The 16,567-nt window shown below is 39.1% G+C and overlaps 2 protein-coding genes across 38 annotated transcripts in view; one reads left to right on the top strand and one right to left on the bottom strand.

Annotated features, from left to right (window-relative positions):
* Nucleotides 1–16,567, top strand: part of PLAGL1 (PLAG1 like zinc finger 1) — a 131,670-nt gene that overhangs the window by 95,073 nt on the left and 20,030 nt on the right. For 6 of the 37 annotated variants that reach the window (XM_063631935.1, XM_063631923.1, XM_063631851.1 and 3 more), the window contains 3 exons: nucleotides 7,975–8,046; nucleotides 12,159–12,190; nucleotides 16,432–16,505. The gene's annotated coding sequence lies outside the window, so the exon portion shown is untranslated. The other 31 variants (XM_063631834.1, XM_063631869.1, XM_063631968.1 and 28 more) reach the window with 12 other exon arrangements.
* ZC2HC1B (zinc finger C2HC-type containing 1B) overlaps nucleotides 13,834–16,567 on the bottom strand; it is a 101,307-nt gene continuing 98,573 nt past the window's right edge. Inside the window, exon 7 of the mRNA XM_055266296.2 lies at nucleotides 13,834–14,031. Coding sequence (XP_055122271.1) covers nucleotides 14,012–14,031 — 20 coding nt within the window. The 3' untranslated portion in view covers nucleotides 13,834–14,011. The remainder of the gene's footprint in view (nucleotides 14,032–16,567) is intronic.

Raw genomic sequence — 16,567 nt, 5'->3', positions numbered from 1 at the left:
AAGTGACTAAGATGCAACTTACAGCAATGCTTAGAGAGGAATTTGTAGCACTACATGCCTATGTTAGAAAAGAAGAATGGTCTCAAATTAATAACTCATCAGAGATTGTCATAATCATCTTCAAATGTCTGAACATCTTTCATTAAAAAATGTGTTTCTTTCATGTTGTGAGAGAAGATAGAATTAGGGGTGGTTACTTACAAAAAGGAACTCGGCTCTTAGGACAGAAACAATTGTCATACTTCACCAGCTCTGGGCTGAGTTTCTTTAGCAAGACATATTCCTTTAGATATTCATAAGAGTTCTTTTAAACTGTTTCTGATATAAATGATAATAAAATATTTTAAAATATTAACAGGAAGTAAATTGCACATTTCAAGTGATGTGTTGTATAGTAGGTAATGCAATATAAGAATAAGCAGTAATTTTAAAAGTCACAGAACTGTAGAATGAGAAGGTGCCTTACGTATTAATATTATTAAGTCAAACAATAGTGGCTTCAGCTCCTGCCTCTTTAATATCAAGGCCTTGGATGAAATTTTTAAAAGGAGATGAGGACATCCATTTAAGTTTTCAAATAAACAAAAAGCAGTATAAGGAGAACTAAATTACTGAGTGAGATATTCAGAATTCACCAAAAAAAAAAAAAAAAAAAAAAAAAAAATCTCAGGCTCAAGGGCAACCAGGAATATTCCAGAAGTACGTCTGTACTAGATAAAAGGTTGGATAAATGTCACCTTCCCTGGAAAGCCTTTTCTGGTTCTCTCAGTCTTAGTGGCCTCTGTCTTCCCACAGTATTCTGTACACTCTGTACTGTGGCATCTCTATGCCACCACCCAGTAATAGGGTGTCATGAAAAAATGAGACAAGGAATAAAAAATAAGGTTTGCTGTTTACCACTGGCAGTCTTCTCTTGTGCTAGATAATCTGTTTTCTCTTAGTAATGTGAGGATCAACAAAGTAAGATATGTGTTAGTTCTTTGAAAACATGAAAGCACTATCTACAGACAACAAATATCCCTGTGTGTATTTTTCTCTTCAAGTGGTAACAGTCTGTGAATTTCTTCCTGTTACCAATACATTTCTACTTGAAATGGCTAAGTGGCAAGAAGTAAAGCTGAATTGTGCAGAAAAACCACACTGCTGCTTTATAGTAGCAAGGAGTTGCCTCAATTAGCCTTTTAAAACGACACTTCAATTAGCGTTTCTGTTTTGTAAAGTAGCTTCTTTCTCTTTTATAATAGTTTGATCTTGGTTCATTAGTTGCCCCCCATAAAATCCTAGATTTGAAGGCTAAACTTTTAATGCAAGGGATCATCATGCAATCTAGACACTGAATGTTACATTTTATGGCTTTTTCTTTAAAAGAAATTTTTCCTTTTAACAAGCTTTACACTTTTGATTTTCAGCATTGATAATAGCCATAATTATTGATCTTTCGCTGTATGCCAACACTGTTTTAGGAGCTTTATATTAGTTATCTAATTTGATCCTCCACAAACCCTGTGAGGTTATTATTCCTCTTTTACAAATAGGGAAACTAAGGTTCCAAAAATATTGTTAATTGCTTAATTTATAAAATTATTACAAAGTGACACTAAAATTTAAGTACAGATCTGACTCCAGAGTCCATACTCTTTAAGCAACTACCTCATTGAATGGAAGTGGTGCAATGCATTGGCCTCAAAAACTAGGATGACTTATTTAATATAACCTTGGTGAGAGAACTTCAGTGAATGATTATATCCCCAGTACATGGTAGCTGGTATAATGGAAACAGCATGAAACTCAAAGGTAGAATACTTGAATTTAAAGTTTTAACTGCTGATTATTAGTTCTATGACCTTGGCAAGTCAATTTACCTCTCTTGAGCCTACTATCTCCTCATTCAAAAACAGATTAATAACACCATTTCTTTCAGGTGGTTGTGGCGGAGATCCAATGGGTAATGTTTCTCAGTGTTTTGTAAATGCTTTTGAAAGATACATAAATGGATTGATAAGTGTTTTTGGTCATTTGCCAAAGACTTTCTTTCAGTAGTATTTTTCCTGAGTGCTCTTAAAAAACAATTTGATTTATAGAAATGTAGCAAGTTTCCAGAGAACCTCTACTGAGTTACAGGGTGATCATTATATAAGGAAGTTCTACTCATAAGCCTAGGTTTCTTTGATGAGATACATAGTTTTTGAGGAATGGTTATTTCATAGTACTGCGTCAGGGAATTCTTCACAGATATTTCTGTCATGATTTTGGAAGAGTGGGAAGACAGAGGGGTTAAATGCGTCCCCTAGGCCCAAAGCAAGTCAATGCCAGAGTTAGCTTTAAGGTTCCTAATTAATTGTCACACCATTTTTGTCACAAGCTGCCTTTCCTGTGCAGTTGAGAGTTCTGTATATGTAAAGTCCATTTCTGTCCTAATTTGAATATAAGAGAATGTCTTTTCTCCTTGAGGGCTGTTCAGCTCTCTATACAAAATAGCATCTTTGACAGTCCAAGGTGAGTACTTGGTGAATAGATGGCCCTGGAGGTCACTGGTGATCTCCCCCACCACCCTACCACCGAGGTCAGTACTGACGCCTGTGGGCATGTGGGAAGGTTGTGTTCCACCTCACCGAGTGGGTTCATACCTTTCGTTCCAATATTGTTTATTTTCTTTTTGGTTTCACAATTTTGAAACTTAACCCATCAATTCCCATGTGTACTCAGGATTAGTGACAAATGGAATGGAGCACAATGAAATGAAGGCATTTTGTTATAGGGTTCCATGAAGGTGTGAAATAAGCAATTCAGAATTCAATGGTGAATTTGGAAACCTCTTGGTTATATTTGTTCCGTGTAGGTAACCAGTCAGAATAATTCATTTTCTTTCATAGTCCCTCTTGCTCTCTCCTCTCTCCTTGACTAACCATGCTAACCCCAACAAACACACAACTCATTTATACACAGGAGCTTGGATTACCCAGTTTGGGTGATTACCTGGATCCAAAAAAAAACCCGTTATATCTCTGTTCACACTTTCGCTGTACAAACAGAATTTATGCAAACTAACTCCATCTTTAAGTTGCTTTCTCTGGAGATCACCCCTTAGGGTAACCCTAGAAACTGCAGCTCTGGAGATCACCCCTTACTAAGGTAACCCTAGAAACTGCAGCTCTGAATTCATCACGTTGTAATAGCTTACTGGGTGTATCCGAATGGCTTTAGCACAGCAGTGAACTAATAGAGGCTGCATGTATAGCCATCTTCCTCTGGCTATTAGAACGAACTATTCAATTGAGAATAAAGTTTCCATATAGTTTGGGTACGGTGACATGAAAGAAGTTGCAGATTGTTCAGTGAGACCGTCGCTTGTAGGGTTGTAGGATGGAGGAAGAAAGGGAGAGTGAGAGGGAGAAGTTTATTTATGGAATGTCAGGGGGCCATTGAAGCTCAGCAGGCCCTAGAAGCAGAGGACTTCCCCCCGTGCTTGTTTTCTCCCTCTGACCTTGGATGAACTAGCGAGCAGTATATTATGCTGGGTGATTGTGCTGGTTTGTCATGGTTAGCATTCTGAACTGTCACTGGAATGTAGGAAATGGATGAATTTGAATTGAACCATGAGGTGGTCTGCTGAGCCCTCTCCTTGTCTCAGGGAAACCTGTCGCTGTTTGTCTGGGCTGGGCCTAATGAAAGCAATGGAGGGAAAGAGAGGTGGGCCTTTGATCTCTTTGTTGCAGCTGCTCCCTGGGAACTCGCTGAAATCAATGCCCTGTTTTCCTGAAGGAATGAATGGCTCTGCCTAACTAGCTTTGTGAAGCCGTGGGGAATTCACTGCCTCTGTTTATTGACAGCTGAAAAGGAGCACATGGGGTGGAATGGACCTTCTTGTGAAAACCAGGCACAGGGAAAATTAGACCTCAATTTAACACAGAGGAATTGGGAAATTCACCCCAAAGGAGACGGGAGTTTCTCATGCTTACATTAGAATTACTCAAGTTTGGGGCTAGTGTGTAATGAACAATGGAGGTTTTGTCACAATTATGTTATAAGTAGGAATATGGTCTGCATAATAAATGATGTTAAGTAGAAGTTGATTCTCCACCCGCCCTCTTTTTTTAAACACAGAAGTAGAGAAAAACAAATATTAACCATGATATAATCAGGTGATTCTTGTATTTTTGCTTGAGAGGAAAGAAAACAGTGATACAGTAAGCATTATTGATATTATATGGAAACTCTCTAAAATCCATCTGTCATTCATTATATTTTAAAACATCTTTGAACTGGAAGCTACGTTCCACTCAAGCCAGTGATTCATGCCATTCTGGATTGTGTGCATTGTATGGGAATATTACAATGATATATTTATTTTAAAATATTTATATTCTTGGGATATTGTAACTGGAAGTGTGTGTCAAACAGAAACTGACTAGCAGACTAAGATTAGCGCCTGGCATTATAATAGTTGATAAATCTTAAAATTACCACCTTTTTAGAACACACTAAAAAAGTCTTGAGTTTATCACAAGGAAACATCTCTGAGATACCTTCTTTCACATCTCCCCTCACTTGCTTGATTTCCCAGGAAAAATTTATGGCTTCTTCCTTTGGCCCCCAGCCCTTTGTGTACACCTCTATTATAGCACTTAACACACGGCCCTGTAGCTCTTTATTTAGGTGTATTCTTTTAGCTGGAAGTAAAGCAGCTGTGTTGTATTCATTTTTATATCTCAAGCCTAGCAGAGCTCTTGGCTCAGTAAATGCGAGCTGAATGAATGGGGATTGATGACTCTGTCTACATTCCTTTGAAAGTAATTACTTATCACAGTTTCAACTGCAAATACTAAATTTTGGGAGAACCTGATTGGTCTGTTGTTACCTGATTGTTGCTATTGCTTTTTAAAATTCTTCCTCTATGGAGAACTATTATGCCCTTTTTTGCTTTGGCAAGTTTGTGAGGCAGTCCACAGCCTCCAGAAGGAAGCATCACCAGTGTGTGGCATTTTTCTTTTCAGATCCAAGCTCTCTTCTCTGTTATTCTTTCCTAAAAATAAACCACAATGTAATGTTTAGATATTTCCATTAAGAAGATGAAAAAGCTTTTCATTTAGAATTTTGTAGACTTTCACTTGACCGAATTTAGTGATTGAGATGGATAAGGCTGCCATTTTACATGATTTAATTCTATGATGTAATGTTAAATAATAGCAAAACTGAAAACCTCCCTTGACAATTTCTTTGACCAGATTTACTACCATTGCATGTTTTGAATTCCTTATCAGAGAAAGCAAACAAACAGCTTTGCTTCTTAGTGAAAAGTCTAAGGGAAATTTTGATTCTAAAGCACTGACTAGTCTGATTTCACAGAACCCTAGGACAAACCCAATTTCTTAGCTATTCTCAACTTATAACCTATTTCTTTTTAAAGCCAGAGCTTGAAGTGGGAAATTGTGGTCAACATTTATTGGGAAAATAACATCTTAAAATCATAATGGAAATTTTTAGAAAGTGTTGTAGGAGGGAGTAAGTAAGCAGACAAGTGCAGGATCGGGCTAATACTTTACTCTCCATGTTATTTTTGTTTTATGTTCACTACCAAGATTATTTTTAAGGAAACTTATTTGCACTTCTGCTTTGATTAATGGTAGAGGTAAAATTTAAAATAGAGGTTTACACATTTGTGAATTGCGGGAGGAATCTCGTAGAGGAAGGGGCATTTTATGGGTTGTATAAATAAGGTCGAGCCAGCGGGTTGTGGTTCTGAGATTTTAGATTTCTTGTGAAACAGAAAAATTACCATGACTTTGATCATTGGTAGACTCTCACCCTCGTAAGTATTAACTTGAAGATAAAAAAAAGCATTAAGCATAGCACTTAGGTTTCATAACTTGGCTGCTCAACCCTCCCAGTTTCTGGAAGTAATTTTGTGTGACATAATACCAAAGTAGGGAGAGGCAGAGAGTGGAGGGAAATGTAGGAAATCAAACTGCACTTTTCCATTTGATGTTTCAGCTTTCAGCAGTGAGGCATATCTTTGTCTACATTAATAAAAAAGAACTGCAGACAGGCCAGGGAAGTAACTGCAGTTAAAAATTGTATTCTTGCTATGCTTATAGAATCAGGTAACTTCAACTATGTGATTCTTCAGAAAAGAGCCTTTTTCTTCAGACTGAAGACTGCTGTAATATCCAAGAAGAATAATTTCAAGTAACTTAAGAGTCAAACCCTCAAAATAGGTTTGCGGATGGACATATGTTATGTCTCTGTGTTTAGATGTGTGTTAATCTACGTAAGCTAACTTCCTAGTAGAAAAATACCAGATATTTCCCTCTTAGACAGTTTCCTGTCCACCCAGACTGACCAAATAAAGCAGCCCTAATAAACGTTTATCTAGACGTTGAAAACAAGACATCCTCCTTACCCACTAGATTTAGTTGCAAGAAAGCTATTCTGAAATACAGAACTATTTAAAATTAAATAATGTGTCAGTTGTATAAGATCAGATATGACTATTATAAAGATCATCTGTAATAATTAGATACCTAATCATTTGTAATTAATCATTTGTATATTAATGAGGTTGTTAAAATACTTAGTATATTTTCAGTAGTTTAAATGTTTACTTTGCAACATTACATATTGTCTTCTTTAGTGAGACATTTTTCTGCAAGGAAAAACCTCAATTCAGGAGGAAAAACCCAAACTCAGCTTATACCTAAAAGTTTATGCCTTTTGCATTAGTAAGATTCAAGTTAATAGGGTTTTGTTATTTTAAAAATACATACAACAGCAGCCTTTTTGGTCAAGGCACAAATGTGGGCTACTCAGAGAAGGAGGTTACTTAGGGTTGGTGCTCAAGTATTCATCCAATTGGATTGCACTGCTAATCAGTAATGAATTTATATCTGTGGAGGTGAGGGTTGATGGGTTTAAGTTATTGATCTATTTCCTGTCTTCATTATTTTCACTGAAAGCTATATTTCCATCTCTTTTCAGTCTGTAAACATTTCGCTGCTGCCCTCTCATCATTTGCTGTCCAGTTTCTGTCCTTTTCCTTATCTCAAGGTGAATGATTGGGTCTGCACAGCAAATTCTTTTCTCCAGGCCTCTGCTGATAATAGTGGTCTTGACTTTTAAAAAAAAATTGAAGTTAAGCCAAAGTGGGGTGTTTTTTTCCCCCATAATTTGCCTTTTAGTGGCCTTTTCTTCCCTCCCCCTCTTCACCCTCATCCCTGCTGAGGTTCTTGTTTCCCTTACCCAAAGGAATAGTGTTCTTCTTAGTTGACACTCTTAAAAAGATTAGTTGACACTCTTAAAAAGGTTCTGATTATCTTTAAAAAATTTTTTTTGGTAGCGATTGAGTCCTGTTATGTTGCCCAGGCTGGTCTCGAACTCCTGCCCTCAAGCATTCCTCTTGCCTTCGCCTCTCAAAATGCTGGGATTACAAGCGTGAGCCACTGTGCCCAGCCATGATTATCTTGTAATTTCTGCTTGAGGCTGTGAGGTATTTTTACTTGGGGTCTCTGAAAAATAAATACAAATACATGAATACTCCCTGCTTACCAGACAGTGTCAAGCATTTATCTCAAATTGGCTTATTTAATTCTCAAAAGGGTCTTGTGATGTGGATGTAATCATTATCTCCATTTTACAGGAGAGGAGGCTGAGGTAGAGAGAGAAAACCAATTGCATGAGGTCTCTAAGTGGCTCCAGGTGGCACCAAGATTGGAATCTAAGCTTTCTGGCACCATACTGTGGTCTTAACCACATTACTTTATAGCCTCTCTAAAACTAAAGATCCCTTAAGGACTTAAATGCGTGCCTCTGGAATGCTGGGATATGGCATTATAGCATAGCATGTTGATGGAGAGAGATTTTTGACCCCTGGTATCCTTGAACTCATATTCTGATTAGGTAAATGTCAGCATTCATAGTACCAATGTGTTTTTTCTTGATGCTTTTTTTTTTAAACTTTTGATATTATTTTTTCTTTAGGATTGCTGTCACGTCTAATGTGGCTGCTGCCTCGTGTCACATCTGAAACTCATCTGTACCTCACTTAGAAAGGTAAATACGTCTATGCAGAACCCTCCAATTCCTGTCCCCCAGCGCTCCTGCCATCAGTCATGGCTCTGTATTCTTATTCTCTCCTCGCATTACAGCACAAACCAGAGCCTTCGCCTCCTCCACAGAAGAGGGGCTTATGTCCCAGAAAAGACTTTGTAAGAGAATTTACATTTGAGGAACTTCAGGCCTTGAGGGGGAAAATAAGGTTGGGGGATTAAGATGTGGACTTAATGAAAGCCTGTTTTTCACTCTAAAAATTCAAGAGGACACGCTAAGAACGATCATTGCTATTTATTTGTCTTAAATTAGAAATCATGGGCATTGTATAGTTGATTTTTACTTATCGTGACTTGCTCACTAGAAACTTCGTGATCTCTTTCTGTTATATTTTAAAAAGATGTTTTTAAACGGTTTTATCTTCAAGAAATATTAGGAAAAAAAACTGAGGTAGGGTCCACCATTTAGAATCAGATATCCAGAATGTAACATATGTTACAATTCAGTTTCTAAACCACTCTCCTAAAATCATAATGTGAGATGATTCTCAGCTTGCCAAATTTTCCAGAGTTGTGAAATAGGTTATGTCGCTCAATCCAGTGTTTATTTGAGGGAATTCATGGTTGGCAGGGTCCCCATTATACATCAGAAGTTTTTATTTCTTATTTTCTACCACTCATGTAAAGATTAGGATTTGTTTTAACTGCCTATTTCAAGATAATGATTCCAAATCCGAGCCTTAAATTTCATATCTAACATGTTTGTTGTTTTTCCCTGTCACATACATTAATTCTAGGTTCAAGGCCATGTCACCCTAAAGCAGCCCTCACTTGTTTTGCAGCTGCAATGCTGTTGCTTAACCATAACTCTTGGCCTCTCTCCAGACTGTTTTTTGTTTTTTTTTTTTTTTTTTTTTTTTTTTTGCAAAATGTCCTTGATGGTCATAATGGTGTATTTTTTAAAAATTCCAGTTGTCTTTGTAAGTTTTCTTATATCCCATCTTACATTCAATTCCCCCCGCAAACCTCCCACTAGATAAACCACTTCCCGCTCTATTCTTTATCTTGAGACTGACTTCTAGGAAGGCTGTCCACAGCTGCCTCAGGCAGAAGGCTAACTAGGAGAATATTAGGTCGTGTGTTTGGATTCCTGTTCTCCAAACAATTCTAATTAAAACTAGTCCACTACCCCCACCAACACGTTCAGAAGGAAAAAAATGTTGCAGAATCCCCAAATGCCCGTATCACTTCATTATACCATTTGGGTAACTTTATGGCACCTGCAGGACTAGTTCATGCCAGGCCCATTTGTAACTATTTTCTCTAGTTAAACATGATACTGCCATTAAAAGCACAGTAAATAGGATTACACTGCCTAAGAATCTAGGAATTTCTCAAATATGTGAGAAAATGTGAAAGCACAGGGATAATAGAAATGTATTTTATAAACACATGCTAGGAGATGGAATTGTGTCATGATGACCCACATTAAAGAAACATGATTGAAGCGAATCCATTATTTATACCCTGACTTTCTATTGTGTATATATATATATATATATTACTCCAAAAAAAGTTATTCTTGTTTCCTAATTGTGAGCTTACCCATTGTGTAAAATCGGCCCTAACACTTCTTATTCACAGGCCACATCTCCTTCGTACATGTACTTTGCCTCTATATGTACATGTGTTATGTGTAATCGTAGATCAGCTCTGCAAGATATATAGATATCCCTATTTTATGGTGATGGAGACTGAGGCTTAGAGAAGTTATGCAACTTACCTAAAGTTACACACCTTCCAAGTAGCAGAGCCAGCATTCAAACTTAGACCCATCTGACTCCAAAGCCAGTGCCCTGTACACTAGACCACACTGTCTTTCTTAGGTTGGATCTAAAAAAAAATACTACCAGCTGGTTGGTTTTTTAACTAACTGTAGGAACACAATCTAGTATTAAGTAGAGTATGCATGCTGCATAGTGGACTGAGGCAGAGTAAAACCCATTAGTGCACCACTTTAAGGCAAGAAAATGTATTATCTAAGGAATATCATTAAAATTTCCTTAATTCCCTCCATGAACAAACAAACAAAAAGTTAAAATGAAAGCAGTGGGGAATGAAGGGAGTCGGGGATCATAACATAGGAGTGTTAAATATTAAAGTTAGAAAAGAAAATACATTTCTCTATCAATGTTTAAAATGCTAGAAATTATGCATGCTTTTACTATAACAAAGAATACTTTATTTGGGGAATAACTTAATTGATCCATGATGTGGCGTTTACCAAGGTAATTTTTCCCTTTTTGTTCCAGCAGTAGGAATTAGAGGTGGTTCATAAAACACACAATCACCATGTAAATTGAAACCACATTAAGATCATAGTCATCTTATGTTGTTTCCCTAAAATGGTTCTCATTTGCCCCACTATTCAAATCAGAGTGCACGAAGATGTTGTTCTGAGTCAGGGAAGATTTAGAATGCTCTGTGAACAGTTTTATACTGAACTTCAGAGTTCAGTTACTGCACTTATTTTTTGGTGTGTGTGTGCACAGTTGGGTTTTTTGTTTGTTTTGCTATTTGAATTACTGTTTGGCCATTTTAATGTATATAACTGATAAATCCAGGCGGATAATCTGTATGTCTGCTCTCTCAGTTTCTTTCCATAACACAAGCCTGAACATATTGCTCTCCTGATTAAAAACTTTCAGTGGTTCTGATTAGACAAGACTTTTCGTTGCAGTCGACAGAAACCTAATGGGACCATTGAAGAATTCCAAACAGGCAAGTGACAGGAACATATTTGCATGTTAGAAGAATCAGCCTGGCAGCAGCACTGTGATTAGAATGAAGGGGAACCGTCCAAAAACAGACTAGGGAACCAATATGGATCTGCCTCTAGCATGCGGAAATATCTCTCTACACTGACCTGACTCACTAAGCTTGTGGTTTGTTTAAAGGAAGCCACATGAAAATTGAGTTTGGGCCAATAGAGTGAACTGGTTCTCCATTCTCTAGCATCCCTCCCCATGCAACCCCGCTATCCCTGCCAAGTTTCTGGGCACCACAGATTGGAAAGTAGCCTCCTGTAGGTAGTTGCCCATGTTAAGTGGTGGGGTCTCTTTCTGTCTTCCCTTCTTGGTCTCACCTGTCTGGTGTGACAAAGGAAGCATGTGCCAACCAAGGCTAGACCCTTGTGAGACCAGAGCAGCCCCACTTTCGGTAAAGCAAGCAACCTCTGCTTACTTGCCCCACACGCCCTAGCTTCCATGTTCCTTGCCTTGTGAGTTATCTTCTTGGGTACAATTTAACACAGCATTCCCACCTCCTTATAACTAAAATAGATAGAGGGGGCTTTGTGCCTCAACCCCTAGGAGACCATCTTGGCAATCTCTGCCTCTGTGACAGGGCACTTGCTCCCCGGGCAACTCTTTTCCCAGGTCATCTTCCCCCTGGACATGCCCATCAGATTTAGTAGTGTGCCCACTTGGCAGAAAAATGGGGTCCCTTTGTTGCTGATTCTTAGGAATGTGAGGTTCTCCCAGCCAGAGCTCTCAGCACTAAAAGTTCTAGTCTCTGCGTAATGGCCGGCACATCTTTGGCGTATCTAAAATCCTCTTCAGTTTCCAGCAGGGCCTTTATAAGCTTCTTCTGAAGGTCTCAGACATTCAGCCACGGAACTCAACTGGAATTAGTTTGGATAACATGACTGATTTCAAAGCCCGGACCCCTTAGACGTGCCCATTTGGTGCTGCAAGTACCGACCATTACTACAACATCTTACAGTCAACGAATTTGACACATTAAAGATTTATATCCTTCCTTCTGGGTTAGAAATCTTCTCTCCCCTAAAGCATCTCAGTTTCCAGCATGCAATCATTTCCATCTTATGGAAATCAGCCGTCCCGGTCCGTGCCAGCATGCTACCCTGGGAGGCACATCCAGGCTTGGGAAACGGGGGTGTCCTGGATCTCATGACTCCAGCAGCACCAGCTGCTCTCTTTCCTCTTCCAAGTAGACTTCCGTTCCCCCCCTACTTGGGTGTTTTTGTTTGTTTTAGCAATTCAGAGCTCAAGATAAAGACCTTAAAGATAACTTTGTGTGTCTCTCCCTTTCTAGGTATTTGCATAGGAATCAGAGGAGTTAATCTTGTGAGTATATTCTAACATCTGCCCTTGTTTCCTTCCTTCCTTCTCTATCTGCCTCAGGGGTTTAAAGCATAAGCCTGCTGCCATCCCCACCACCCCGCCCCTTCACCCTAGGTCACCAGAGCCTATGCAGAGTCCGTGGTCCTCTCTCTAACGAAGTGGTGGCCTTTTTTGAAAACTAGATTGGCTCCAGTTCCAGCAGTTGTAGCTAGTCTATAGCATAGATATGCACTGTTCTAAGATTCTGCACTTTATTGAGGCACCCCACAAGTCCGCGTTTCACCTCAGTGTCAACTATGCAAGAAGCATTACTGTTTTCATTCCCCATAATGAAAATGGACTCCAGTCCCCATTCTGCCAACCTAGAGGAAAAATTCATGTCAGTAAGATTTAGGTGCTTCCCCTTCCCCCGTGGAGTGTGTCCTAGGACCTGGAGATTTTCATGGCCTCTGGAAGATGAGGGACCCACCTCTGACCTTCAGTTTATCAAAGTAGTGATTTATTAAATCCTTGTAGCTGTCTGCCCCAGGGCTGCCAGTGAGGGCTGGAAACCTCCTGCCTCAGGTCTGGCCTCCCGAGGCACACTCTTCACATAGCTGTCTTCTCAAGGATTCTACTCATTGCCTTAAGGAAAAGAGGGGTGCCAGGGCCTCTCTTGCTGGGGAGTGACATATCTCCTTATCAGGCCCTGGGATGGGGGGTTGGCCATGGGGGGATGGAAGGGAGAGTGTCATTTTGGCAGCTTCTCCTCTGCTTCTCCTTCTCCCCTCCCAGAAGTCCAGCAGAATTTCTTCTCTGGGTTTAGATATTGTTAACAAAGACAGACTTCTTCAGAATGCTTCTGTCTTCAGCTGGATGAAAATACAAGGGGTTACAAAGCCTGCCACCTGTTTTAAATGAGCTAGAAAGGAGAATCATTGGGAATTCAAACAAAGTAAAATTCCAGGGTTGTCGTGCTACGCTGATTTGGAGGCCCTAATAAAGGCAAAACATCACCCAAACAGCAGGTAGCTGTGGGAATTAAGAGAAGGAAACAGATTTGAGAGACAATAAAGTTGTAAAGTTTAATCTCTGAGAACAATCTAGACTGCAGAGCTTCTAAGTTTGGAGAGGCTGGGAAGTGACATGGGAAGAGGTTGACTTTTGACATGCACCCTGGATTCACGGCCCAGCTTAACTGCTTGCTGGCTGTTAGGTCATGGGCAAATCAGCATAACTTCTAAGCCTTAGTTTCCCCATTAATCAAATAGGGTTAATGCTACCTACTCATGCGGTTGTTGAGGGTATTAAGTAAAGTTCTTAAAACAGTAGGCATCACCTGGTGAGGATCCGGGAGCTCTGATGGTTATCGCATAGCGGTGCCATTAGCTAGAACAGGCAGTGCTGGAGGAGGAGCAAGTCTGTGGGTTAACGTTTGAAGCCCCACCATGTGACCTTGAAGGGGTACTGCAAGGTATGCCGAGAGTTGCGGGAGGGAGGTAGATATATTAGTCTGGAATTTGAAAGAAAGTTCAGGATTGAAGATAGAGATTTGGGAGGCTTCTGACTTCAAGGAGTAATTGTAACCTTGGTTTGTGCATGGGGTCCCCCAGGGAGATCATGTATCATGTGAGAAGGTAGAAGACCAGCTGCCAGGCCCACAAATCTATTCCAACTTCCAGCAACCCCTTAATACCATGCCCCCCAGTGTCACCTTTAAAATGACATCATTGCCTGGAGGCGAATCTGAATATCCCACTCAGGCTTCATTTCAAAGATAGAATCTCATTGTTCACCATGATCCATCTTGCTGAAATAAGATTTAGTTGTCTGTAATCTACCAAATCAGGTGGGCTCCTTTCCATCTGGAAAATAAAATAAAACATATTCGAGAGGCTTTTCAAAAACAAACCGTGTACTTCTTCAGCCTAGAGGATTCTTTCACTGAAAACCAGGGCAGACTTCCCAGTGTTTGAGGGCTGCCCAATTCTTTCCCACTCAAATCATTAGAAATAAAAAAGTCAGTTTGGAGAATTTGCTTAAGTAAAACCAGGAGTCGCTAGAAGTGAATGAGCTGAAACTGGAAGGAAATCCCTTTGTTCAATGTGGGTTTCAGTGAATGCCCAGCAGGCGGCTAAACCAGTTCATTAAGAGAGAAAAAGACGGTTCTTAAATGCTGTTCTCAGAAGCAAATGCCTAGAAAAACATATTGTGACAGCAAAAACACATCCTGGAACTCATACACTCTATGAAACTTTGGTTTTTGTCATCAACGAATAAACAAACTTTCCAAAAAATATTTCTCCCTTCATTTAAAACAATTAACTAATCTGTTTACCATCTGCCAGTCTTCACTCCTAGAAAAATGTGATTCTTCTTGTTACTCTGGAACTCGGAAACATTTATCTTTAGGATTGTTTAATTTTATAGGGTCATTTTTAACCGCATACTTAAAAAAGAATAATTGACGTATGAAAACCCTTTTTTCCCTCTGCTTTAGAAATCTCAATTCTGACCTGAAAAGCAATCTGCAAGTAGCATCCTGTCAAACTGAGATTTGTTATTTTTCCTGTCTCTTCTCTGCTTTATTAAATCGTCATATACTGCACATGATTTTCCCCCAAGGCTGGGCCTGCCTTGGGCTCTCTGTTGCATTGTTAACTATTTAAGCATTAGACTGGCGCAGAGATGGCAGGTGGGAAAAGCTGAGGGATTTGATCTCCTCCCTGCCAGAGTTCTCCTCTTTCACGAGTGCTGCTTACATTGAACAGCTTAAGAATAAGCTCCTGTGTGAGCCCTCGGAGGCCAAGGAGTATTGTTGAATTCAGAAAGGAATCGCTTTCTTTTTGTGATAATTTGAATATTTTGACAATGAAGCTAAGCTACTTCACTGCCTGGTTTGCGTACCTCACGTTATGTGCACCCTTTCCTGGGAAGCAGAAGAACCCCTGCCTCTTTGAATACATAAATTGGTATTGTCCATTTGTGAGATGGGTAGGTGCAAAGGAAGAATCATCCGGAAGAATTTTACTCTTTTGCTTTAATGTCTTTTTAAAGCTCTTTCAAAAAAATTTTTATAGAAGCCTTTGGAGACCACCCAATTAAACCACCACAATAAATGTTGAGCATTTTAGGGAAAAAGATGGACCATGAAGATGATTTGTAAAGTGTTTATACAAGCAAAACAAGGAATATGTTGGAAACAATTTCCCTAAATGACTCAGACAAATAACCTGCTCACCTCCAGTATTTTTCTGTATTGTGATGCATTATTGTTAAAAACAGTTGTCCAAAAATGGCCTTGATTTTTCCATTTTTAACTTAAAAGGATGTTCTCATAGAAAATAAATGGACATAGCCTTTTTGATCAAATTCACAGAAGAAAATAGGCAAGTGAATACATCACTTAGGCAAGATATTAATTGGCTTTGTTTCATAACAGATTTGCCTTTGTACTAGTTAAGAAAATCCTGAAAAGCTTTCCCTGTAAGAGGATCAATTGGTTGGAATAGCCTTGGTAGGAAGAAGCCAAGTTTGAGAATTACTTGGTGAACGGAAATGCTGATTTCCAAATGCTCATCAGGGTTCAGTGGCACAAAGCTGGCTGTAGACTTGGCTTCTGTAGATTTGGTAAAAACATAAATTCTTGGGGTCCCAGTGATGCTGTTTTAGTCTGCACTGATTTGCCCTGTGGCCACCCAGGAATCTGTATTTTTAAAAAGTTTTCCATGCTGATTCTAATGCATAGCCAGGTTTAGTAACCATTTAATTCAATATTCAACTTGGAGACTTCAACCTTCTTGCACTGCAAATTTGATAAATCTTTGTTTATATGAAGCTCCTTTGTTGAGTGCCAACTGGTTATTTGCTGACTTTCTTTCAATTCAGAATTTGTTTTAGGTTCTGTTATTGCATAGATTTGCCTACTTGTTTTATGGTATTTTAATACTGTTGGTTTTAAAAAATACCATTTCCTCTGAGTGCTGTTTTGAATATATTATGTAAGCAATTTCATGTGTTCTTTTTTTTCCACTTGCATAAAGCAGGGGAAAAGTTGAGAGTTTTTCTTAATCCAGTTGCAAGTAGGACAAAGGATATGAGTGCTTAAAGATCATCTATTAAAATGCATGAAAAAACACTGGAAAATCTCCTGTGCACATCACCAGTCGTGTGTGTGCTCTAGAAGTGAAGTTCAGGGGGAAACATAATGGAGGAATGTTTCCCTAGCTTCATTCCCTGACGATGTACAAGGTCTCTTCTCACAGGTTTGAATCTTCAGACAAACTTCTGGGAGGACTCGGTCCCTGCCTCACAGCAGATGTTTCCTGTCACTCAGTAGGTGCGCATGTTTTAAGATTATTTCTAGTGGGCATGTTTATTAACGATTACTTGGAAACACAT

The sequence above is a fragment of the Symphalangus syndactylus genome, chromosome 2 (genome assembly GCF_028878055.3).
Source record: "Symphalangus syndactylus isolate Jambi chromosome 2, NHGRI_mSymSyn1-v2.1_pri, whole genome shotgun sequence".
Taxonomy (NCBI): domain Eukaryota; kingdom Metazoa; phylum Chordata; class Mammalia; order Primates; family Hylobatidae; genus Symphalangus; species Symphalangus syndactylus.
Note: the sequence above shows the minus strand (reverse complement) of the source record. Positions and strands in the feature narration are given on the sequence as shown.